Below are 25,491 nucleotides of genomic sequence, written 5' to 3'. Positions count from 1 at the left end.
TTTTTATTTATTGATAATACATGTATTATTAATTATGATATCACGAAATGTATGATTATATATCGCAACAATGGTTTTCGAAAAGAAGATCTCTAAAAACAAATAGAAAAAATAAAGAGAAGTATCACTATTCCTATTAATAGCATTTTTATTTAATGATCTATTGCTTAAAAATGTTCGAATATAAAGTTTATTATGTAGCCAATATACATTTATTAAAAATATTCGAAAAAGCACCAAAAGCGATCAAAGAGCTGATGGTTTTTCCATACCCTTTTTGCAAATTTACAATACCACAAAGGAAGAATCATATCTCCAGAAGATTTATCACATCGAGTTGTAAGGACAGTGTTCACTGGTAAAGCATCAAAGATATGAATTCTCACTTCATTTGGGACCTAAAGATTCCATATTTTACGTAAAGGAGTCGTAAATGTGCTAGTGTTGAACTCATCAAGAATAGCAAGAACTGGTTTTTTTTTTTTTTTTTTATGACTTGAGAATTTACAATCGTTATTTTTCGGTTTACATTTGGTAAACTATTAAATTATTGCAATTCCACTATGTATGGATATTGATTCCAAAGTAGAATCCCCAAAAATTCTTCATTGTTTTCTTGAAATAGTGGATATTGATCCTTGAACACTGAAGAGAAGGAGATTCAAAAGAAATTCTGAATTCATGGCAAATCAAGAGCCACTGATAATCTTTGATAGATGATATGAGAAAATGGTCGAGATCCATGAGAACTCAAGGCAAAATCCATTGGCTCAGTCCCAACAACGGGCTTCCTCCCATGGTTCGCCGGAACGGCCGTGATGCGGCTGGAACGACCGTTCCGGAACGGGAACGGCTTATGCCGTTCCAAAGTTCCGGGGTGGGTAAGGTGATGGCTTGTATCGGCGTTTCGTATACCGAAAACGGGGATACAACGGTGGAAAACGGGGATAGAACGGTGGAACGGAACCGGAACGCAATTCGCGACGGTTTTGTTTTGAACAGTCGCTATTAGCGACGGTTTTTTGTATGTAGCGACGGTTTTAATAAAACCGTCGCGAAATTAAAATCGGCGACGGTTAAATAAAAAACTGTCGCTAAATTTCGCGACGGTTTCTCATAACACCGTCGCAAATTCAATGCACGTATCTTTGCTTTCTATACAAATAATGCAATTGTAGGTCCTAATGCACGTATCTTTACTTTCTCGATGATATAATATTTACATGTACCTTTCTATATAAATGTTTGTTTTCATCAACTTATATTTCATTTCTCATTGTTATTATATTATCATATGACATGAGTAATTTAATAAGCTTAACATTAATTTCACTAGGAACATTGGAAAGCAAAGCACATCGGTTGATGTGAGATGATGAATCTTGAGTCTTCTTCCCGCTGCATCCATCAATGAAAGACTAATAAAGAAGAGACTGCAAGTTAACTATTTCTATTGAGAAATTTTCATTATAAAGTGTGAAAAAAACTAAGTTAATTATAAAATATTTCTATTTTAATTGATGTTAAATAATTTGTAACATCACTTTATATAAGATTTGATACTTATTAATTAGTCCATCACTTTAAATTGATTCAAATTTGGTGAACTTATATATATCCAATCGAAAATATTTTAAAGTTTTAATTAATTAAATACAAATAATTTTTAATAGTATATTTAATTTTTGATATGGTTGGAAATATTTTAAATATAATGACGATATAAATTGTGTTCAATAAATTGTTAATAAAATTCTAAAAATATTTAAATTTTTTATTTACATCAAATAATCTATTTAAATGATATTTATTTTAATTTTTATATTTCTAAATATTTTCCAAAATTTTTAATTTTTATATATTTATAATATTTTTTTTAAATACCCGTTCCGCGACCGTTCCGCGAAATTTCATTGTAACTGGAACGGTAGCATCCGTTCCGATCTCCGCGACCGCGACAGCGAACCAGTTCCTCCATGAAGGTAATGATGATATCTCCACCTATCCTTCTGGTTTCCTCAGTGACGTCGGGAAATTCGAAGTCCGTTCCTGGTGGAATGGATGTTGTTTTCCATCCAAAGAATTTGTATGAATATTGGGAAAATGGTGGTTTGAGGACACAAATGGTTAAGAAAAGGGAAAAATTGTTTCTTGTGTGGAGAATAGTGGGATTGGGCATGAGACTTGGGTTAGAGTTGAGAATTTGGAGAATGGTTTGTGTGGAAAAAGTAGGCCTATTTTCTTTAGAGGATTTGCTACAATTGTTACCAAGTTGTTTAATATTGTTGAGCCTGATGTTGCTGTAATTGGCAAGAAAGACTACCAGCAGTGGAAGATCATCCAAAGGATGGTACTTGTCTCATTCTTTGGTATTGCTTTAAGAATGTCGTATAAAACCAAAGGTTTTTTTTTTATGTTTAGCATGTCATTTTGTAAAGTTTTACACTTGATTGGAATTCAGGTCAGAGATCTTCATTTTGGAATGTAAGTGGTTGGTTCGGAGTTCATGCGAGATGAATTAAGATGGCCTTCCAATGAGTTCGTGTAACGTGCATCTTTCCTTAGACCAGAGGGGGAAGGTTTCTTTCTTGATTTATTTACCCTACGAATACTTGTAAGTTCTCCAAGTGTAATAGATTTTTGAGAAGAAATCATCAAATAAACAAGGTCTCGAATCAATGGTGTGAAAGTTCCTTTGCTTTGTTCGACTAGAATTTTTCTGTTTCCACAGGCTTTATCGATAAGCAGGTCTCTGTACAAGGCTAAATTAGCAGCAGAGAAGGGACAGGTTGATTGCAAAGAATTGATCCATGCTATTCAAGAAGCTGGTGGAAAAATCTATCATGCCGAGGTGAATTATATAGAAAATGTAGGAACAAGAACTTTGATGAGACGTATACTTTAAACATATCACAAAAACCCAATTTATAATATGTTAAGAAATCGAAAAGTAGGTTGGTATTCCAATTTACTTTTTAAAAGTTACCAAGTTGGTATATTGAAACTTTGTAAACGGTGGCAAATGAAATCCATGATTGTTCGAGTGAAGCGATAACCAGCCAGATAAGTTAAGCCATCGACCATCCTTATTTCGTATATGGTGTGATATTATAATCTCAAAATGTTGTGTTTTCTCTTTTTCTTGTTCTCATTGCTAAGCAGAGAGTAGATCAAGAAAGTTTGGGAAGATTTGAAGGAGATAAATAGGGCTGCAGTGTTTTGTTTTGCTGCTTGGTTTGGAAACGTCAGGCTATTTGACAACATGGAAATCAACGTTTAGCACATGTTTGGAAATAGTTGACTGACATCGTCCACCATTTTTTCCTTGTTTCTGAACAAGATCAAAGCTGATTCTAGGAATATCCTCCAGGCGCCAATCCAGACGACTTGTTACTGTTTGCCATTGGTTCTTTCGTATAACACGAACTAGTGGAACACACCAAGTTTAAGGTTTACAATCGTGTAATCTTTTTACAAGTGAGTAGACCACCTTCCTCGGGAAGGTGGGCAATACATGGACATGTTTTGAGAAAGTACTGTTATAGGAGAATTTAGGTATGAAGCCTAGCAAACATAAAAAAAATTGCAGGGGTACCATCGTAATTATTTGAACGAAGAAAAACACAACAGGTATCTGAAAACTTCCTTCATACACAACGATTCTAATAATGGTGTTCAAAAAGTACAATCTATACAAGGCATAAGCATTGTCTCACAAGATGCACATTAGGGTAACCAAAAAAAAAATTTAATGGGAATCAAAGAAATATCTGACTGATTAAGGTAACATTATAACCAACCTGATTGAAATACAGATTAATGACATTTGAATCCACGACATACCGATAAGACTATGATGAGAATCAAGGCAATAATAATGGCAAGAACAATAAGCTTTATCTTCATATTCTGAAACCACATCTTTCTCCTCATCTTGGTTCCTTGAGTCCTAAAATCTTGGGCCTACAGAAAAGTACAAAAGCATGTATATAGTTCAATGTCGTGAAACAAAGATGCACATGAAGATTGAACAACGTAATTAGATCCCCAAGAATTGAATAAAATTTGAATATCTAACCAATGGCCCAAAAGTTTCATAACCACCAAGTTTAGTAAGTTCATGAAGTAACTGCCAAGATTTCAATCATAAAAAGGAAAGCCATCACAGGCCACTCCTAGTGACTAGTACTTTAGCTTCAGCAGCACTACTTTGACAAAATCGAGTTCAACATGGTTATGCTGATTCTTTCCCGTGAATCAAAACCTAACCAATTCAATTTGAAACCTTAGACTAATTCAACAAAACCCAGATCATGGTCAAAGTTTGGTTACAGGTATTCCACTAAATATAAGACTCCAAGAGGTCCACATAGTAAGCTATTAATATAACAATGTATTCACAGACCTGAGATCGAAGGTTTTCTGTTTTATCCACCAGAAGTTCAATTTTCTCTCCACGGTCAAGAACCTGCAGAGGCAAATAATGGCAATACAAGTAACACTATCAGAAAAACTAAATTCAGCCACATCATACAACCATAAAACAGGATGTTGCTCCTGAAAATAATATAATAGAAAAGTGAGAAATGCTTTTACCTTTTCAATGTTTTCCATCATCACTCCTTTGACTTCTGAAACCTGAGCTTTCACCTTAGCAAGCTTGCTGACCTCCTCGGGATGATCTACACAATACTGCATTTGCTCCTTCAGTTTGGGCCTAAGTTTTAGTCAATAGAAGACGATTTGTTAATTTAATGAATTAAGACAATCATATCCATCAGAAGTCAGAATAGATGAAAAAGAAAAAGTGAGAGAAAACAGTAAGGTAGCATTACCCAAACTCTCTATTTAGGCTGTTAGCTACAGCTGTAGCAGCCTTTCCTCCACTATACTTCTTGGTAAAATCCTCTTTAGTTCTTTCCAGGAATGCAATCGGAATTTGCCTTCCAGCAGATTCAACAGCCACAACACAATAAGCTGTCATTGAAGGACACCAACCATTAGTCTACCAAAACAAAATTAAGCGAAATAAGCATATAATTTGCATGATCACACATTCAACCTAAGAGTGAAGTAACTGAAAATTACATTAAAAGAATATGAAACAAAAGGTTAATTTCCACTGATTCGGTGCCAAAACCCATCAATTAGGAATTCCATGGTACCCCAAAAATCAATTCGAAGATGGTAAACCATGTTGAAACATCAACTACTAAAACCAGCCAAACAACAAATGACAACCCCATTAATACAATGGGTTCAACGGGAGCACCAGTCCTGATCCCATCAACATCAACTTTGTAACAAAATATTATTTCTGAGTCGAAAAGAAACCGAGTAACAAACTAAAAATTCGATTTGATGCTTTGAACGCCAAAGACTAAGGAGATGTAAATACAAAGAATCTGATTTGCTCATCCTCGTCAAAACAGAAAAACCTCATCAAATGAAAGAAACGCAGAATATGAGATATGTACAAAAGTTAATTAAGAAAAACATCTAAAGCAGACAAGATCTAAGCTACTACCGCAAAAGCAAAACCATTCAAATAAGATCCGACTCCTAATGCAAAAGTAAAACCATGACTCGAAACCAATACCACGTATCTCGCGAGATCCAAAACCAAGCTACACACGCAATTAAAAAATCGACCCAATCTAAAAAATCAATCGTATCAGACAAATCAAATAAGGGTATAAACGGATAAAAAAAGGCGCATACTAAATCCATCCTCCACCAGGTAATTGAATGTGTGGCCATCGCAGTTGTAGGTGAACTTATTGTTGGTAGCGGGTAGTTTCTGAAGGCACTGAGCAGCGATTCCGGTGAAATTGCCGGTGAACTCCGTGTACTCCGCCAGAATCACCGTCCCACGAGCCACAAAGCTGTAGATCAAGGATTGCTGCCCCATTTCTGTACTCGTTTCTCCCCACACCAAGAATCAACCAATCTGCAAGTACTTAATACGTATATATTATAGGAGTTTGGAGAGAGGAATTGCAGAGAAGGGAAGGAGAGGAATGACACGCTTATTAGAAAAAGGCTTTTTGGGTGAGCTGTTGAAGACTGAAACATTGCTTCCACCAAAGCCAACAACCGGTAATTATTATTGTTATTTAAAGAAAATTATTTTAATATTTTTTAAATTTTGACAATTTTAACAGGTAAAAACCTGTGTGATACAATCATACGTGTCGTATTTTGTGAGATAGATATCTTATTTGGGTAATTCATGAAAAAATATTACTTTTTATACTAAGAGTATTACTTTTTATTGTGAATATCGGTAGGATTGAGTCATCTCACAGATAAAAATTAATGAAATCATCTCACAAGAGATATGCTCTTTTAATCATACCGTCATGAGACTATTGATTTTGATGTATACATTAACATCATAAAAAAGACTAAAATTTCCACATAAATTACAGTATTCAATGAAATTATAGCTTTTAATATTTTCTTTTCCGAAAAATAGATATTCGTTTAAGTAGTAGGTTTCTTGATGAGACGGTTTCATGTAAGACAAGTTAAAATTGTCATATTTACAATAATAAATAATATTTTTGACATAAAAAATAATAATTTTTCATGAATAATTTAAATAAAATATTTATATCATAAAATTGATTCCTAAGATGGATTTGTAAATTTTTTTTTTAAAAAAACAAACGGAAGTTTCATTATTATTAATCATTTGTACACTATTACAAAGAATAACGTATTCATGAATTGAACAAAACCAAGCTCAATCGAAAAACTAAATTATATTTACTGGATCAAAATTTAACCAATTCACAATCTCATTTTTCAAATAAACCAAATCGAAAAAATAAGTCAGTCTAATTTTAGATAAGACTCTACGAACCAAACTGATATATCAAAATCATTATAATAAATATTTTTTAAAAAAAAATGCCTAAAAATTACATTTAATTTCCATTTTTTCTTATAAGTATTTTACACAATATAAATAATACAAATGAAAGTTTTGGTTCTTTACATTGGCATTTAAGATTTTAATATTTTATATTGATAAATTTTCGGTTTTGATTTATTATTTTTTATAATTTTGATTTTTTTTCTACGTGACGATGAATAAATAAAGGAATGGCGGCCATTTTCCTTTTCCTTCCGATGCGAACACACCAAATTTTTCGGACAAACCATTAAAGCCGCACCTAAATGCAGCTGTACTTGTCATAAAAACGACTGCAATCTTAAAGTGAAATCAAGCTCTTGATTCAAAGAAGAAATGGGCTTCGGGGGAGTGGTAGCAGCATCCCAACAAGCCTATTCGATATATTGGAAACCTCGTGCCCCATCGGTGACCCGCCAACGTTGTTGCCGGGCAAAACCCGCTGCTTTGTGGCGTGAACATTCATCGTTTTCATCCAATCTCAAGCTCGTCTCAATTGGGTCGCAGAAGTTCCGAGGAATTAATCTTGGGTCAGTTGGGTGTAGGTGTACAGGTGATTCGGGTACCATTTCTATCTGTCTGCACATTTCAGCTTCTTTTTGTTCTGTTTTTGCTGATTGAATTCGAATTTCTTTATTTGTGTAGATAATCTTGTAAAATTTCGATCTTTTTTTGGTTGAATGTGAATTTATGTGTTGGGTATTGTTCTAAAAGTCTCTTGGGGAGTGTGAATTTGGGACTGGAATCGTGCTAAACTAATGAAAGCTTGTTGCGTTGTATTTGAATCTGAAACCATTGGATAAATTTATTTTACTGCCTCCTCAGCTTTCGTCTGGTTCCATTCTTTCTGTAAAATTTATAGCTTCACTATGCAAAGTACTCAAGTTTGAAACTTAGGACATGCTAATGAAAATTGAGGCTCGAAGTCTATCAATTTTGTTCAATCAATCTTTTGCTTCCAGTTAAATTTTTTCGAGTTCAGGTACTATTTTAATTCAGAAATTTAGAAATTTGTGCCTAGTTACCACCGGTTTAGCCATTGGTAGTTGGGGAAACAGATGTTTATTTGATTCTCAAGTATCCATGTTAGGGGACAAGTGTGTTTTTAAGTAAATTGTATCTTTTTAGGTGGTTTGTGTTTACCGTTTATGAATTTAGTTTCGCCCCTGCTGGTTTTATGGAATTTTGTGTCCACGATATGTTTCTACTTAACCAGGTTTATCCTCAGTGTTTAAACGGGTTTAGTTCATTGTCGAAATGGGTTTTGCTTTCTAACTATTGGAAGAATCGGTCAACACTGCCTGGAGTGCAGTTAGTTCTTGCCAAAATTATGTTATGTCCATACAGACTGAAGTATATTCGCTGTCCCTATGGCTAAGACCCTTCACCACTGAGTTTCTTAATCACTGTACAAGTCTCTGCTGTCACTTGCTGGTTGTATCTTCCTTTGTGACAACACATTGAAATTGCTGCTGAGATTGTTCTCCCGGCAATCAGATTTCGTTTCTATTTATAATTAATTTATTGTCATAGACTCATAATATAAACTGGATTTCTTCATTTTTATTTTGTAGTGTCCACATATTGCATATTCTAACACTAAACATGTATGGAATACTCACTTATTTGATGCAACTGTAATTAGTGTATGATCTCAATATGTGAGTATATTAACTTTCAGGTCTACTTGGGAGTAGATTTTGCGCATAAGCATTGAATGTAGAGTCGCAGAGCTGCTCAAGCAAGAGATTATGTCTACTGTCTAGCATCTTCATAATTTCTTCGACTTTGCATTTGCAAATCTGTTCGGATTTTTATTTTATAGAAGTATAGCTAGAGTCAGTCTGATTATCTCTGTTGTTTTTTCTTTATCCTCTTTGATGGATAACAAAACATGTTATTTTATGGAAAGAGAAGCATCAACAACACTGCTTCAAATGAATTTCAAACTATCATTTGCAGGTGAGAACGAGAGCATAACAATCTTGGATGCATTTTTCTTGGGGAAAGCTCTGGCCGAGACACTCAACGAGCGCATAGAGTCATCAGTTGGAGAATTTCTCAGCACTGTCGGCAGATTACAAGCTGAGCAGCAGAAGCAAATTCAGGAATTCCAGGTACATATTTTGATTTGTTGCATGGTCCTAAATAATCGGATCAAGGAGAATCACGCTCTTCTGGCCTTCCAGGTGGAACTAAGTCACCAAACCATTTGCACCTGCTAATAGAAATAAATATATACTTGTTCAACAAGAATAAAAAATAAATAAATGTATATTTTGAAAATTAGATTTGTTTTGACTGAATGGAAGTTCTTACATTTATCTTGAGATCTTTCTTGTGTTTTGTCCTTGCTAAGTCTTAATATCTGGCCAGCATCCTTGGTGTTGAATGGCCTTATTCAAGAACAACTGAGCAGTATATATTCTATCTTGATTCTGAAGTACCGTGTCTTAACGTAGAATTCGACTTTTAGGTCAGTGTTGAAATCGGCTTTCTTAAAAGTTTGAGCTCATGGGAGATGACATACATTGGTTTTGTACTTTAACGCACTTGCTTGCATGTTGAACTGAATAGCCAATGAATTTATGCCTAGAATTTATAGCCAAGATGTAACACTGACACACGTGCAGGTTGGTGGAATATTATACAACAAAGGTCACCCAATATTAACTTAATAAAATAAATGATAATTGTCCTCTAGAGTTTGAAAATGTGAGCTCATGGCTTTTAGGCCATGTTGAAACCACTTTTCCCAAAAAAATCGAGCTCCTGAGAGATAGATAAACAGGAGTATAAAGTTTGTCAGAATGGATATAATTTTACACATTATTTTTGGCCATCGGTCTGAGTTTGTTTTGCCATGAGCTTGATCATCCCCTGTCCACGTTAAGGATCATATTTTGAGTAATTTTCGGAACATTTATCCACAGGAGGAAGTGCTGGAGAAAGCTAAACGAGCGAAAGAGAAAGCAGCACGTGAAGCAGTGGAAACACAAGGGATTATATCCAAGTCCTCTGCAGCTGATGTATCAGTAGTCAACGGTGGTGTAGCAAAAACGACGTCCTCGTATACTTCCAAGATTGATCAGACTTTGGAACCATCTAACGATGATCCTTTGTTAGATATGCTCAAGGATGAGTAAGTGTAAGGGATATCTCGTATCAGTATAAGTTGGTACTCTGTTTCATCCTCCAACATTAAATTTTTTATGTGGGGAACCACCACAACACTTAAATTGCAAATTAAGTTCTATATATTTACCTATTTAGGATATTGATTGTGTATATTTTCAAATTTCAGTTTTAGTCTGTCATCGTTAATATGGTGTAACATGTGCAGTACGACATCAACATTTACATGGAAAAATAACTGAAAGCGCAAAAAAAAAAAATGAATGATACAAGACTAAAGCTCAAATTTGACAATATGAAAGATCAAAATCATATAAAAACAAATATAAGGCACAAAATTATGATTTTCTCATTGTTTTTATTTTGTCGAATTTGATGACTTTACCCCTAAGTATATATTTATTTGATAAATAAGCTATGAATTATATTTTACATTAGATGCATCAATTATTTTGATTATTATTAAATAAACAAAATAAATGAAATGTCTCTATTGATTATTCTTGAATTTATCAGTAGTCAGTACGATATATCAATTTGATTGTACAAATCTGCACGCACAATTTGTTTTTGCACACAATTAACAAAGTAAACAAATAGGATCTAATATTATCTATTCTATATTATTAAGTTTAAGATACTTAAAATGACTAACTTTTGATATGATGGTTTGTTTTAAATTTTATATATTAATAAAATTTTGATACAAGTCATGTTTCTTAGTCATTAAATTGTGGGTTCAATTCTTACTTGAGTTTTTTTTTTATTTTTTTATCTTTTCTATTTATTTTTTTATATTCATATACCAAAATTGCAGTGTAGTCACTTACTATTTTTTATAATTATATTTTGATTATTATTTAAATATAAACCAAATGAATTATTAAAAATATTGTTGCGTGTGTTGATGTAATAATGTAAAATAATTGTTTAGAAGATTTTTTTATATAAATCAGTTTGGATAAGATAAATTTATTGAAAAATAAGTTGCTTTAAAAAGAATTTTTAGTCTATATATTATTAGTAAAATATTCAAATTTATATTTTTACTTTAACTTAAAGATCTTAAATTAAAGCTTATAAAATATTTGTAAAGATCTTATAATTTATCTAATTAGTACACATGGAATGCTGAAAATGCCACAAGGAGAGTGAGTGATTGGTTGGTGGCAATAGAATCTGGATCGAATAAGGTAACCGGGTCGGGGCGACAATGCAAACCTAAACGGGTCGGATCTGTCTAGATCGCGCACAGAGCCAAAAATTATGGGGTGAGAGAGGCTCGAACTCTCGACCTCAGGATTACTCAGAAGCTATGAGACCTACGCGCTAGCCAACTGCGCCACCACCCCTTGTTGTAACAGTATGTCAATTAATTAGATTAAACGTAAATACTAGTTATTCTGCACACGTGCCACGTGTGTTTACAGTCTTTTTTATCATTATCGATGAGTTAAAGTGAAATTTAACAAATTATTGAGGGACTAAATTGATATTTGAATTGTTGAAATAAAAAATAAAAATAAAAATGTGTGTTGAAATTGAAAAAAAACCAAAAAACAAAAGTGTAATATTAGTATCATATAAGGATAAAATTGAAAGATTATGTGTTGAAATTGAAAAAAAAAACATAAAACAAAAGTGTTGAAATTGAAAAAAATAAAACAAAAAACAAAAGTGTAATATTAGTATCATATAAAAGTAAAATTGGAAGAAAAAATTGGTGTCCTCTCTAAGTAGTTATTATCATGTCCACACACTTAATAATATAGTATACAGTATAAATAACACACACAGAGAATATTTATTTATTTATCGAAGCAAATAATGAGTTGAGATTGTGATTACTTGAGTTCCTTGTCTAGTAATATAATACCTCCTCTTTCCCTATTAATTGAATATCAAATTGTTATGGTGAATGGAACGATTTACGGTATACATAAATCGATATATATTGATTCGAAATATGAAAATTTATTTCCAAAATCGTTTCACCAAAATACACAAACTGAAACCAAAAATTTTGTTTTTTTTTTAAAAAAATTAATATTTTTGCTCTTGATTTTGTGTAATTCAAATTAATTATAGGTCCTCAATTAACCTGGACTAGGTAGCTAGTAATGGGTGGTCAATGGTGGGAAACATAAGAAAGTGACATGCAATAACTAAGTAAATACTTTGTAAAAGGTCTCTAAATTACGCATAGTGCTTTTTCAGAAGATAAATTGTGCCCTACCTGCTTTGCAGGACAATATCTTTTGCATATAAAAGTTACTCTTTTCACGTTATTTAATCAACTAAATAGGTCTCTTATGAGACAGTCTCACGAATTTTTATCTATGAGATGGGTCAACCCTACCGATATCCACAATAAAAAATAATATTCTTAGCATAAAAAGTACTATTTTTTCGTGGATGACTCAAATAAGAGATCTGTATCATAAAATACGACCCGTGAGACCGTCTCATACAAGTTTTTGTCTTAATCAATTAATATATACATTAGGTTTTATTCATATTTCACACATAATAATGTTATGGGTCGGTGACTGAATAACATATCAATAAGATTTTCATGAGATCGATAATTTAAAAAAATATACAATTAATATGATCAGTCATCTTGTAAATGGATCTAAAAAATTGGTCTGATTACAATATATTGAAATTCTATTAATTTTAGTCATTTTTTTATCAAAGAGTTTTACGTGTCGTCAAATATAACTGATGTATCCGACTCTATGAGTTAATATTTAGGTGAAAATGGAGTAAAAGCGTTTTTTATTTCGCACTTGGACTATTTAAATGACAAAAACCAAATTGAGCCAACATATAGAATGATATTGGTAATTTTCTCTTATATATACACTACTTTAATTAAGAGTAAAATAGAAAAATTGAAATCACATATTAATCAAACATTTACTTATAGACTTATATATATATATCTCTATATTATATATACTATATTATTAAGTTTGAGACATTTAGAGTAGCTAACTTTTGGTTTCATGGTCTGTTTTATAATTATATTTATTAATACAGTATTAACATTTTAATGCAAGAAACATGTAGTTTAGCGGATAGAGTCTTTGTTTCATAAGCATCAAGTTGTAGGTTTAATTCCTATTTTGGCCTTTTATTTCTCTTTATTTTTCTACTTAATCTTTTTAATTCATATATCAAAATTACAGTGCAGTTTCTCACTATTTCTTATAATTATATTTTTATCTTCATTTAAACATAAATCAAATGAATTATAAAAAATATTGTACAAGCATACAACGCGTATGTCGGCGCATTAAAATATATAATTGAAAGGATTTTGAGACAACAAAACCAAAGTGGACCAGTGTTGCCATGATTAGATTATCCATTAAAATGTCTTGCAATATTGTACATGTTTAGGAGCAAATATAGTTTGATGGGAAGTTGTGAAACGAAAATTAGGGAAAGAAAATGGCTACGTATTATTGATTAAATGGAATATGACAATCAATTTTATCCAATTTATAGCTTTAACATTATTAATACTCATTATATTTACATTTACGATCATAAAATAAGAGTAGGTCTCTCTTATGAGACGGTCTCACAAATCTTTGTATGTGAGACGAATCAATCCTACCGATATTCACAATAAAAAGTAATATTCTTATGGATGACCCAAATAAGATATCCGTCTCACAAAATACGACCTGTGAGACCGTCTCACACAAGTTTTTACCATAAAATAATTCATAATTTAAGTGAAAGAGGACGTGGTATATATAATCATTTAAATTGTTAACTGATATACACATAATATAAATATAATTATCATATTTTAAAATATTTTTATTGTAAAGTCCAAAATTTTAGATAACTATTAACTAGTTATATATATAGCATAAAATAAACGAATAACATAAATGTGAGATTATGTCAAAATACTTTAAAGACGGAGAAAAAGATAATTTAGCAATAAATTATGTAAAGTTAGTTAGAACAGTTAATAAATCTAAATAATTTATTTTGTATATAATTTTTTAAAAAGATTGAGACCTTAATTTGGACTCTTTTTTTTTTTTTTTTTTTTGTAGTGATGGGAGAATACGATGCTTAATTTGATTTCTGTCAGCTTTTTCTAACCAAACTTAATACTTGATTAGACGAGAAACCAATATTGCCACTCTTTTCAAACATTTACATGGAAAATTCAAATAAATAAATCTCGGTCAAACAAACATGGGAATATGTAATAAGCTTTAATTTTTGTAATACCTGTTGTATCATGTGTTGCAAGAAGAGAGCGTACACGGGTGTTCTTTAATTTAATATAAAATGATTCGAGTGTTTGAAATATAACTTGGACTTAATTAAATGTTACATTCATGTCTATGATCATTAATCCCTTTTTTTTTGTTCTAAGTTTTTTAAATAGAAAATAAAATATATATACATTTCTAATAATTTTGATATGTTGTCCACCAACCGTGATCACCTCTTTGTCCAGCACGGAGGTGACACTCATCTAGTGAATGTATAATTTTGATTTGCTTCATAATGTACGTCCAATAAGTGAGTGAAACCTTGGTGATTACCTTTCTAAATATATATGTTATATTTGATTAAATAGGAAGTACTGAACATTTATGTATCCTTTCAACAAATAAAAAAAAAAAGAAGGTATATTGCAGCTGATTCGAATGGAGGTTGTCACATTAATATTATGACTCATGAAAGTAACAACCATTTAGTTAAAGAAAACAAATCCACAATAAAGAGACCCACCAAAGTTCTACTTGCTTTTATCATAAATATATACCAGCTATATATATATATATATATACATAGACACACACACACAAACACACACACAAAAATTATTATGATACGGTTACACATGTCAATTTCATAAGACATATATCTTGTTAGGGGCACACATGGAAAATTACTTTTTATGCGAAAAATATTACTTTTTATTGTAAACATGAGTATGATTGACACGTTTCACGATAAAAGATTAGTAAAACCATGTCACAAGAGACTTACTCGTGTGTATATATATATATATATATACATGGAATTTCTTCGAAACCTCATTTCCTCAACACCACCTTTTTTAAGATTCTTCTCCGATATTCTTTTCTCATCCTATACCCTAATTTCCTCTCCTGAAATTAGGGTTGTGTTTGGTTAATGGATATTTATTTTTTCTTGGTTTTTTTGGGGGGTTCAGGTTTCTGTTCACAAATTGCATGGCAATAACACTGAATATCAACTCATCTCCAGTTCTTGAAATCCCCACAAAATCCCATCATTTGCTCCTCTTCTTTTTCAGCCTTCTCTTCATGTTTCTTGCTCTTGTGAGCTCATCTGTTGAGCATCCTTCCAAACCATCATCGGTTATGGCTTCGACTATCCTTAATCTCGAACCCGGCCTTCTCCCAGATTCTTCTGTCGAAAAGAATTTCCAGAAAACAGTGGATTTTCACCTAGCAAAAATGGGAAATCCCATGCATATCATAAATCAAAAGGGAAAGAGTTGGAGGCAAGTGATCATGAAGTTCCGAGCGGACCAAACCCTATTTCAAACCGGTAAAATTATCGTGTTTGATAGATCGTCTCTCCAGTGTCAAACAGAAGAGGAAGATGAAATTAAAGCTGAAAATTTGTAGCATAACGCCGCACGTTAATTGTTTTAGCTCGTCATATGTCATGTTAAGCGCCATGAATTAATACAATATGTGTTGAGAGAAGTTTGTTGTAGTTAAATTATTTTGTTATCTTCTTCAATATCCTACCATCATCATTTCTTTAATTTTCTTTTTCCCTTTTAATTTCTTTTTCCGAGTAGAATTTTACAGTACAATACTCGTAATCTTATTTGCATTTAAATCAATATATATAAATGTTTGCATGAAAACGATATCTAATCTTGCTGAGGTAGGGATCATTTGATTGATCAAGAACATTTCTTGAGCTGTGTAATTTGATTTTGGATTCTTTCTTAGGCTTTCTGCGCTCTACAAAAGCCAACTATAGGCTAGAGAATGTTATTTACGTTCCATTATATATATAAAATGGGTAAATAAACGTTCAGTACTTGTTAAAACCATTCTTATAAAATTTTAACGTATATAATCGACAGTTAATGTTATTTACACTTCATTTTATGTATAAAATATCAGTGCCAATAATATTAGTTTTATTTATTTAAATATATTCGAGTTGCGTAGATTTTATTAAATGATTTTGGTACATTACATTGCTTTATTCTTTTCAAATCACAGCATCCAAGGAAAACAAAGTTGATGCCAAAAACATCATAGTCCCCTATCATTTCATAATCATCACTTTCTATTTTAAATTAAAATACTAAGTTTCAAATTTGTTTGTAATATTATATATGAGATTGAAACAAAAATATCATATTCCATTTTATAATTAATAAATGATATATCTCTAAGACATTTTGGACAAAATTAATAAAAAAAGTATCCCATATTTATCAATATTTTGAATATAAAAAATAATATAAAATAATATTGAAATTCCTTTTAAGTTCTTTTTCTTTAATATTTTTAAAATTTAAATTATTTAATTCATGTAGATAGTCACTATATATACATATTTTCTTATTCCCATTTCCAAATTTAATCTCCCATCTAATATGGTAAAGGACTAAAGGGCCTATTCGACCATCCAATATGGTTCGATAAATCGTTTTTGCAGCTTTCTGAAAAGCGTGGTAATAATCAATACGCTTCACTCACAAGCTCTGCAAAGAATTAAATTAAAGCACGTTTTTGGGTCACTCCAAAAAAGAGCTACTCGTATTTTGAAATGAAAACTTGCGTACATTTTGCTTCTTTTAAACTTTTTTAAGTTTAAGACACCTTTTTGTATAAATTACGAGACATTAATTTATAACATATCTTTGTTTCACCTCATTTTAACAAAATCATTATATTATCGACATTACATATATTATATATTTTATATCATATTATATCACGAACGAAACAATATCATAATTGTGTTGCATTTTGTAAAAAAATTTTGAGTTCAAAAATCAAAACCCACTGCAATTCAAATATTATTGTGAGGCCGGCCTTATTATTACTAATAGCATTATTAAATAAAATGAGAAAAATTTTAATTTTGATCTTATATATTTGTCTCGTTGCGCTTTTGGTCCTTTGACGTTAAATTTCTATATTTGTTTTGTATCTTTTAATTTCTAATCATTTTAGTAATTTTTTCGCAATATGACACTGTACACAAGAATGACATATTAACGTCGTATCAATATTATGTCGACTTCACATCACCAACACATATAACAAATACCAAAATTGCAATATTTAACGAAGATAACTGATTAAAGGTTATCCTGATAAATTATTTATAATATGTTGAAAAACATCTTTCATATATTATATATAATATTTGATTAATTGAAAGTAAATAAAGAAATTTGTGGTATATTTTTGTAACTTTTTATTGGAAATCCAACTATACGAGGACACACACATGTGACATGGCCTGTACTAAAATTTATTCTCCCAAAGGTTACGTTGACTCCTTTTTTAAAAAAAATTGGAAATCCAACAATTAAGTTACAAAAATACACCACAAAAATTTGAAATTATATAGCCTACGACTATCAGATACTTTTTTTAAAAAATTATTATTCTTTTATTGTTAGATTCTTAAGGAAATTTGAATTGGTTTTATTACAGATTTTAAATCTTTATATATTATTTTCATTATAATTCTAACATACTTCGTCCAAATGCAACCTTATTTTCGACAAGATTAAATCATAGTGCATAAAAATTCGATAAATACGAAAGTTAACAAAAAAGTTTAATACGAGAACGTGCGGCAGATTCATAGCTACTGCTCAGGAAGCCATAAACACGGTAGATGTCATAGCAAAAAAATGTTGAATTGTGCTGCAACAACAGCAACACTAGTATTTTTTACTTGGTACAAATCATTCCCTTCTAGCTAGCTAGTTAGCTCTGTGCGGCATTCAGATGCCCGTACTTCTGCATCACTTTCCTAGTGGCAAGAGCAGCGGCCTCGCTTGCCTGGATTGTCCCAGTAGCCATGATTGTAGCAAACTCATTGGTGATCTCCTCTTGAACTTTATTTCGAGCATCACCAAGAGGGTCGCCGGAGATGAGGTTATTAGACGGCTTCTGCTTTACAACACCATTAACTGGGGAAGAACTCTTTGGTGTTGGTTCAGGTGCAAACTTCTTGGGCATATCTTCTGCTTTTGATTTTTCAACTTGTTCTATCTTTTTTGCAGGTTGGGCCTTAGTGCCACTAGCTGCTTTGTTAACGGAACTTGCTGTCTTAATAGAATTAGACACAGCTGCTGGGCCAAACTGGGGTGCCTGGGGTACTGCTCCGGCTCTTAATGTAGTCTCCAATTGCTGTATCATAGGCACTGCACCAAAGGGCATAAAATTCAGTGAAAACGTGCATAAACATTGATTATTAACAGCTTCCTTCTCGTTCAAACAGCAATTGCAGAAGGTTATAATATACTCTTTCGAGCTTTTCGAACCACTTCAATAATTCAATGTGGAATTTTCTTTCAACGGTGTTTGCATCCACATATAAATTCATCCAAGATGTTAAGTATTCTATTTCTATTGTTGTGAATAAGCTGAAGATGGAGTTCAATATTTAACAGAATAAAAGAGATTATGATCATAAAATGCGTAAAACTTACACATGAGAGCACCCATGGGGCTGCTCATGACTTCATTTGGGAGATTCAAAATGTAGTCTGGTATCGAAGCACCCACCAGAAACTGGGCAACCTCGTTACTGAAATTGTTGCAATTATGGGTAAGTAAACTGTAAGTCTCAGCTGTGTACCGATGATCAATCTCTTGTAAATACGATTCAAATACGTCCTTAGGCACATGGGTAACACCAAGATCAACTACTTTAAGAGGAGTCCCATAAGGTGTTGTTCCGACTGGAGCATTTTGTATGCCCCCACCAAAATAGTATTCATTACCATAAACCACAATTCCAGTATGCCTACACAACCAAAAGCAACATACTTTTAATGTAAAACAGGCCTAAAATGCTAATAACAAAAGAATCCAGAAAATGAATGTGCATCAAAGCAACCAAATGTAATAGATATGTTACCCAACACACAAATATTCCACTTCTTTTTACCTACCAAACCTCACATAAAAAAAGGAGACAAATCTCATTCTTTTGTAACCACCTATGCAGCGATCATAAACTTAAAACCACCCACCTAAATTTATTAGTCAGAGACCTACTAGCGAGGAAAGTGGGTATTATATGCGTCAGTCAAAAACAAATTTTTGCATGTGTTGTTAAGCATCTATTGAAATTTACTTCACAAGGCTGTTCATAAATTGGGCATATTCTTCGATACAACTTGAAATATTAATCTCAACCACGAGGAAGTTAATCTAAAAGTTGTGAACAATCACTCTAGCGGAGTCCTCCCCTTCACCTAAGGTTTGTCTATAACCCTGTCACCTCACCATACTTGGACACTTTAAGAACGAAACAGAGAGAGAAAGATGCCTCCACTAAAATTTAATAATTTGTGTACTGTACAAAGTATAATGATCAAGGAAGTATAAACATAAGGCAAGAGGAAACATCAATGAGTAATTGATTATAACAAAAAATTGGGTACAACATTCATCAACTTTCTACGCATTAAATGGGACAAATAAAAATAAGATAAATGGTAACGTATAATTGTATGAATTTGTTCACATGCCAGAGAAATATAGTGCCAAGTTGTGTTGAAATGCTCCACCATTATATTTGCTTGTAGATGATGAGTGTTGCAAAGAAGAAAAACAAGGGAATCGTTAGGAATTGAATCAAGATGTGATCTATGCGGTGTGGTTTAGTGTAACATAAGAAGTGATAATATCTCAAGAAACCAGTATTTACACCAACTAAAATAAATTACTGTTGGAAATGAAGAAAATCAAAGTCATGTTGTATATAGGAAAGAGCCTAGAGAAGCCACACTCGAATCTACATAATCTTAGGTTTGCATTTGAAAACAAGCCTTCCATAAAAATGTAAATCTTACCATATTCCTTCAATAGATTTTCCCAAAAAGGTTGTTGATAATTGTCTGGCAAGACCTTGGCTTAAGTCATAGACATGCAAGGAAACCTTGTAACTCTCCTGCAACAACACAAGGTCTGGTAAATTTATATACAAAACATAATTCAACTCAATTTGTTTCCTGTTTCTCATGTAACATCGACTTCCTTTTAATGAAACAGAAATAGATACAAGGAAAGTGTACCTCTGCCATTTCAATCGTCCACCAAGTATGAAAAAAGCTAGAGAATGTAGCAGGAATTTGTACTTTGCAGTAATGATTCGATGACCTAGGGAAAACAAAAATTTACACATCTCAATTCTCAGTCATACGTATGCCAAGAAAGAGTTGCAAAACAGTATGTTCCCCAGCAGCTAAAAGTAAGATGACAGACTTTTCCCCACTAATATCACAATTTTAACACAAGTGATCGACATTAAAGTTAAATGCTACATAGCATTCTCAAAAACAGGTGTTGGTCGATAAAGGTTTAACATAACCCTCCAATGTTGGTTGTTAGAACAGGAAAAATTAAACCACATAGTAAAATCCAGAAGGGTAAAAATGAAGCCAACTATGCTTCCAATACTGTTGGTAAGCAGTAAAGAACTACTATTCAAGAATTAAAAAGTTTTTCCCAAAGATTACGTGAAGAATAGTTTAAGACAAGCCTATAAAAAATACAGACATCAATCAACCAAGTATCGATAGTGACACACAAAGTACGTTACATGAAGTCTGAATCCAATCAAATATCCAGCGAAAAACAAATTTACAAGATGAGGTCACCAATTAGATCATCAAATAAAAGCAATCTAGATCAGCAAAGAGCAAACCCCACCATTGAAATCCATCCCGATACTCACGAGATGTATACCAAAACTCTGGTATGGGGATAATCGTGGAGAACATTCCATTTCACAATTACATATCAAAATCAAATTATGATTAGGATCAACCCTTCTTCTCCAAACTCCAAACACACCAGCTCCAATTCCAAATTTCATTATGCATATTAAAAAATTTCGATCCGCCTTAAAAAGCAATAATTTATCTAACAATCACCAAATTAAAAATTTATCACACCCCATCTAACCCGAAACCAAATGTCCCGCAAAAAATTGCACAATCAACAAGATCTGTTAATCAATACCCCGAAAAAGCACAAAGATCGACCGAAACTTCTCAACCACGTAATCAAAATTCCAAGAAAAGCTAATTTCTTTTAAAAAAATGCAAAAACGAATGAAAATACGCGTACGTACCACAATGTCGGCTCACCTCAGGAATTTACCACAGGATTCTTGTTTTCAAACTTACGGATCGGGAAATTTATATTGTCTCGCGAGGTTGAGGCTGCGGAAAGATTCGCCTCTACTGTACCAGTTTCTAGAACCTACGGGCCAATCGCTACGCGACACGTGTCCATAATCGTTGGTTTTGGCCTTTTCCCCACCGTCCATCTCGGAATCCAAATATTAATATTAAAAATAAAAAATCTAACGGAACAGAAAATCGAAATTTAAAAGTTTATAAAAAAATATTAAAATCGAAGTTTAAATATTAGATTCAGAGTATACCATCTCTAGAATCTTTTCCAACCCATATACTCTAAATATTATTAAATACTCTATTTATTTAATTTTTTTCATTTTCAACCCATATCCTCTAGATATTATCAAATAATATATTTCTTTAATTTATTTCATTTTCAACTCATATTCTCTAAATATTACCAAATAATTTCTTTTTTTAATTTATTTCATTTTCGAATACACTTACACACACATATAATTAATTAATAATAAATTGTTAAAAAAATTAAAACAACGTTTGATTAACAAAGTCGACCCAAACTTTATCTTGGTCGACCAAAACAAGATACTTTGGTCGACCAAAGCACAACCAAAGCAGTGCTTTGGTTGGTCGACCAAAGCACGACCAAATATGAAGTGTGGGTGCGTGAGTCGACCAAGCTTGTGGGTGGGTCGATCTTTTCTTCTTCAAGCAGCAGTTCAAAAGGACTATATCGTAATTTTTAAAATATCTATTTTGTAATTATTTTTAACTTCTTTTCAATCCTCCATATTGCTCTAAAATAGAAGAAACAAATAGAACACGGTTGGAAAATATTTCATCCTCTATAATGCTCTTGTATATATATATATATATATGTTAAAACTGAACAAATCTAAAAAATCTAAATTTTAATAGATACATAATTTTATTTAGATTATATATTATATGAAATGATACTCAGTGAAGTAAAAAATCGTTTTTGCTAAATTTTAGGTGAAGTAAAATTATAATTTCTTATATTTTAAATATATTTTATTTAGTAATTTAAATAGTCGAAATCGAATAAACCGTATCGAAATAATAGAATTATTTTAGTAGAAAATTGAACCGAATAGAAAAAAATAGTTCATATATTAAATTATATATTTCTAAAACCAAAATAAATTACGTAAAATTAAACTAAATCGAAACGAAACGTGTGAGTCGTATTAAAAACTCTGTAGGGAATTATGCAAAATACTGATAAAGTTGAGGACCGGGAAAAAAACCGAAACTTACCTAAAGGTACCCGACACCGAATATAACAGAAAAAGATTCCTCCAATTCCTCAATTATTCACTCTTGGATTCCCCTCTCCCCCATGAAATCTCCTCTCTATCAGCTTCAGGAACCGCAATTCTTGGATATCCAAAGAGATGGGGAAGTATATGAAGAAATCGAAGTCCCCAGGTGAAGTTGGAGTGAAGGATGATGCTTCACAGTCCTCCCTCGGAATCTGCACTCGCGCCAAAACCCTAGCTTTGCGGCGTCTCCGGTCTTCTTCGGCCGGCTGTACGCCTTTGAAGAGAGACCTGGGTTACCTGGAGTTGCGGTCGAGGCGGCTTGTGAAACGCCCACCGCTTCTCAGGAAGTGCTTGAGGAATTCCCGGATAGTTTCTTCTGCGGATAATAATGGGTGTACTGGCGAAGAATACGGGGGATTTGGATCCAGGAAAGCTTGTTCGGGTTCTGGTTCGGTTGGGCCGGGGAAGGGAGAGGATGCATGCTTGTTGAGGAAAAGCAGGGACTTGGAATCGGGGGATTTGGGAATCGAGGTCTCATTTGGGGAAAATTATTTGGAGTCCAAAGGCGGGGAAAGGTATGTTATACTCTGGATTTTTGTAATTATTATTTGGTTGTTCCATTTCAAGTTTTTTGTCAGATTTCATTTTTTCTAAGGTTGGTTCTGTCTTGATTTCTTGGTTTCCTCTGACTTTTGTGGTTAATTCTGTGAAGAGACTTGTCAATATTTTAGTATTTTATCTTAGGAAAAAGGATACTCGGATTCAGGTTTTAAAAAAAGAGCCTGTTTTCCTTTAAAGCAGAGAATGTTGAGGGGAAACTCGTTGGGATAGCTGTAAGATTCAATTAAGAATATGTGTTTTTTAACTCAAGTATTTATTTACCGGGGCCTGCCATCCTTCCTTTGCGGTCGACGTTCCGGCTTTGTCTGTCGACAGCTGAATGTCTCTATCTGGTTCAATTCATGATCACAAATGCAAACCTTATCCATGGGCCTTAGCGGACGTTTTCATTCTTCACCTGGTCCTTGGTAGCCTTTCCAAAGGTAACTTGAATCTGTGGCCTATGTGGATGAGGATCCAAGAGTTCTTGAAGTGTTGAAGAGCGTCATTTGGCAGTGACAAATGTGGAAACATTGTGCTCACACCGCCACTTCCCAAGAAAATAGTAAATATTTTTACCTATCATGTATATTTGCCTAGCTTTGGACCATAATACTTTTGGGGACTGCATTAATGAAGGACCACAATTTTATCTATGCAATATTACACAGAGCATAGACCTGTCCAGTAGCTTGTTTGCCACCCTCGATAGGTTTAAATACAGTCCTTCAAAATCTACCTGTTTCTTGACATGATTTTTTGGTGTACTATGAAATGACTCCGCTGCCTGATGCTGAGTCATGTACCTTTTCGTGTTTTGGTCATGGAAAATTTATATCCTGCACTCACGTATACATCACAACTGTAGTTTGATTGAATTTTCCTTGTGACCTTGAACCGTCCTATGTTAAGAACTGGATGTGTTAACGAGTTTTATGTATGGCAGGAGCAACAGAGAAATCAAGCACTGTAGTTTGATCATGGTTGCAGACAGTAGCACCATATCTGGTTCTACTATGAAACAGGCAAGCATTGCTCCTGTCGCCAGTCAGAGGGCCCAAAATTCTCGTTTGTTAGACATGCCTACAACAGCTGAAGTAGAAGAATTTTTCGCTCACCAAGAACAGTTGTGGCAACGCCTTTTTATGGAGAAGTATATAACTTCAGTCGATTGTTTCAAGAAACTATGAATGTTCTCGTGAGCATCTGTCAACTGATATAAATTTTTTTCCATTGATTCACCTATGCGCAGGTATAATTTCGACATTGCGAATGATTTACCCCTGCCCGGTCGATACAAGTGGGTAAAGAAATCTCCTTAGCTGTACAAAGTAGCTTTAGTACAAAGTTCCCTTGGACTCTTAATTACTGTAAAGGGGAGCAAAAGCCGTGGAAGATGTGTAATTCAGTATTTGGTAGAACGAAGAAGATGGACTAACTGCTTTTGAAGTAGATCTCTGCAGAAGATGTAGCTTAAGTTTCCGAGAATCTCCCATCCTTCTGAGTTTGGATAGTTATTGATGCTTCAGTTTAGTATTTAACTCATCTCTTCCACCTACTGGAAATGTGAACGGCCCCTTGAAGCCATTTTTTATGGCTTTTCGACTGGAATGGAGGCATGAATAAATTAAATGTCAATTGCCTTTTGTAAATTTTTTAATACTATATCAGCTTTTGCCAATTTTATAGTTCCAAGTATGTGCCTAGTTGAGAAAAAAAGGAGAACATTTTCTCTCTTTTTTGTTAATGAAAAAAATGAAATTGTTTGTTATAATTTAATGGTGGAAGAAGACAAAAGACGAGAGAATTCAATTGTTCATCGTATCAACCAATCACACCTACCTATAGGATAGGGTGGAGTGGCACATAAATGGGAACACACAACGATTTATTAATCATCTATTATAATACTCTCTTTTAGATTATTGGGAAGGATCTAATGTTGTTTCAAATTCTTGGATGTTGATGTGTACAATGTTTATTTGATAAATTGGCTAGCTTTGTCGCTAGAACGAATTTGTTGGACATCAATGTAATCATTTTTCTATATTTCATGTGTGTGTAAGAACTTTGGTGAAATATGCATTGTTTTATCTTCTTTAATATAGCATCCTTTGGGTTGTCAAATAAGA

General features: G+C 32.9%; 4 protein-coding genes, 1 non-coding gene and 1 pseudogene across 8 annotated transcripts; 3 read left to right on the top strand and 3 right to left on the bottom strand.

The window, feature by feature from the left end:
* Positions 1-742: 742 nt before the first annotated feature.
* LOC142542086 (pantoate--beta-alanine ligase-like) lies at positions 743-3,863 on the top strand (annotated as a pseudogene).
* On the bottom strand, positions 3,632-6,083 carry LOC142543639 (vesicle-associated membrane protein 721-like). The gene is made up of 5 exons (XM_075651011.1): positions 5,722-6,083; positions 4,836-4,977; positions 4,597-4,717; positions 4,406-4,468; positions 3,632-3,963 (listed from the first exon to the last, which is right to left on the bottom strand). The coding sequence occupies exons 1-5, from the start codon at positions 5,909-5,911 to the stop codon at positions 3,817-3,819; spliced, it is 663 nt and encodes a 220-aa protein (XP_075507126.1). The 5' UTR covers positions 5,912-6,083; the 3' UTR covers positions 3,632-3,816.
* A 1,033-nt stretch (positions 6,084-7,116) lies between these two features.
* LOC142543638 (uncharacterized) lies at positions 7,117-10,196 on the top strand. 2 transcript variants are annotated; one of them, XM_075651010.1, is made up of 3 exons: positions 7,117-7,472; positions 8,882-9,036; positions 9,853-10,196. In XM_075651010.1, exons 1-3 carry the CDS (start codon positions 7,256-7,258, stop codon positions 10,063-10,065), a joined length of 585 nt encoding a protein of 194 aa, XP_075507125.1. In that variant the 5' UTR covers positions 7,117-7,255; the 3' UTR covers positions 10,066-10,196. The 2 variants fall into 2 exon arrangements, with proteins under 2 accessions (XP_075507125.1, XP_075507124.1); XM_075651009.1 differs by having other exon boundaries at positions 7,119-7,481.
* Positions 10,197-11,321: 1,125 nt separating this feature from the next.
* Positions 11,322-11,406, bottom strand: TRNAM-CAU (transfer RNA methionine (anticodon CAU)). The gene is given in 2 exon segments: positions 11,322-11,357; positions 11,369-11,406. It is a non-coding gene; the product is annotated as a tRNA-Met (tRNA).
* A 6,536-nt stretch (positions 11,407-17,942) lies between these two features.
* LOC142543637 (uncharacterized) lies at positions 17,943-21,637 on the bottom strand. 3 transcript variants are annotated; one of them, XM_075651006.1, is made up of 5 exons: positions 21,443-21,637; positions 20,382-20,466; positions 20,160-20,257; positions 18,789-19,105; positions 17,943-18,500 (listed from the first exon to the last, which is right to left on the bottom strand). In XM_075651006.1, the coding sequence occupies exons 2-5, from the start codon at positions 20,388-20,390 to the stop codon at positions 18,061-18,063; spliced, it is 864 nt and encodes a 287-aa protein (XP_075507121.1). In that variant the 5' UTR covers positions 20,391-20,466; positions 21,443-21,637; the 3' UTR covers positions 17,943-18,060. The 3 variants fall into 3 exon arrangements, with proteins under 3 accessions (XP_075507121.1, XP_075507123.1, XP_075507120.1); XM_075651008.1 differs by having other exon boundaries at positions 21,459-21,607; XM_075651005.1 differs by lacking the exon at positions 21,443-21,637 and adding an exon at positions 21,019-21,392.
* A 1,120-nt stretch (positions 21,638-22,757) lies between these two features.
* Positions 22,758-25,047, top strand: LOC142543636 (cyclin-dependent kinase inhibitor 3-like). The gene is made up of 3 exons (XM_075651004.1): positions 22,758-23,334; positions 24,306-24,512; positions 24,612-25,047. The coding sequence occupies exons 1-3, from the start codon at positions 22,892-22,894 to the stop codon at positions 24,679-24,681; spliced, it is 720 nt and encodes a 239-aa protein (XP_075507119.1). The 5' UTR covers positions 22,758-22,891; the 3' UTR covers positions 24,682-25,047.
* The last annotated feature ends 444 nt before the right edge of the window (positions 25,048-25,491 follow it).

Source organism: Primulina tabacum, chromosome 4 (assembly GCF_025594145.1).
Source record: "Primulina tabacum isolate GXHZ01 chromosome 4, ASM2559414v2, whole genome shotgun sequence".
NCBI lineage: Eukaryota > Viridiplantae > Streptophyta > Magnoliopsida > Lamiales > Gesneriaceae > Primulina > Primulina tabacum.
This window is presented reverse-complemented; position numbering and strand designations above follow the sequence as displayed.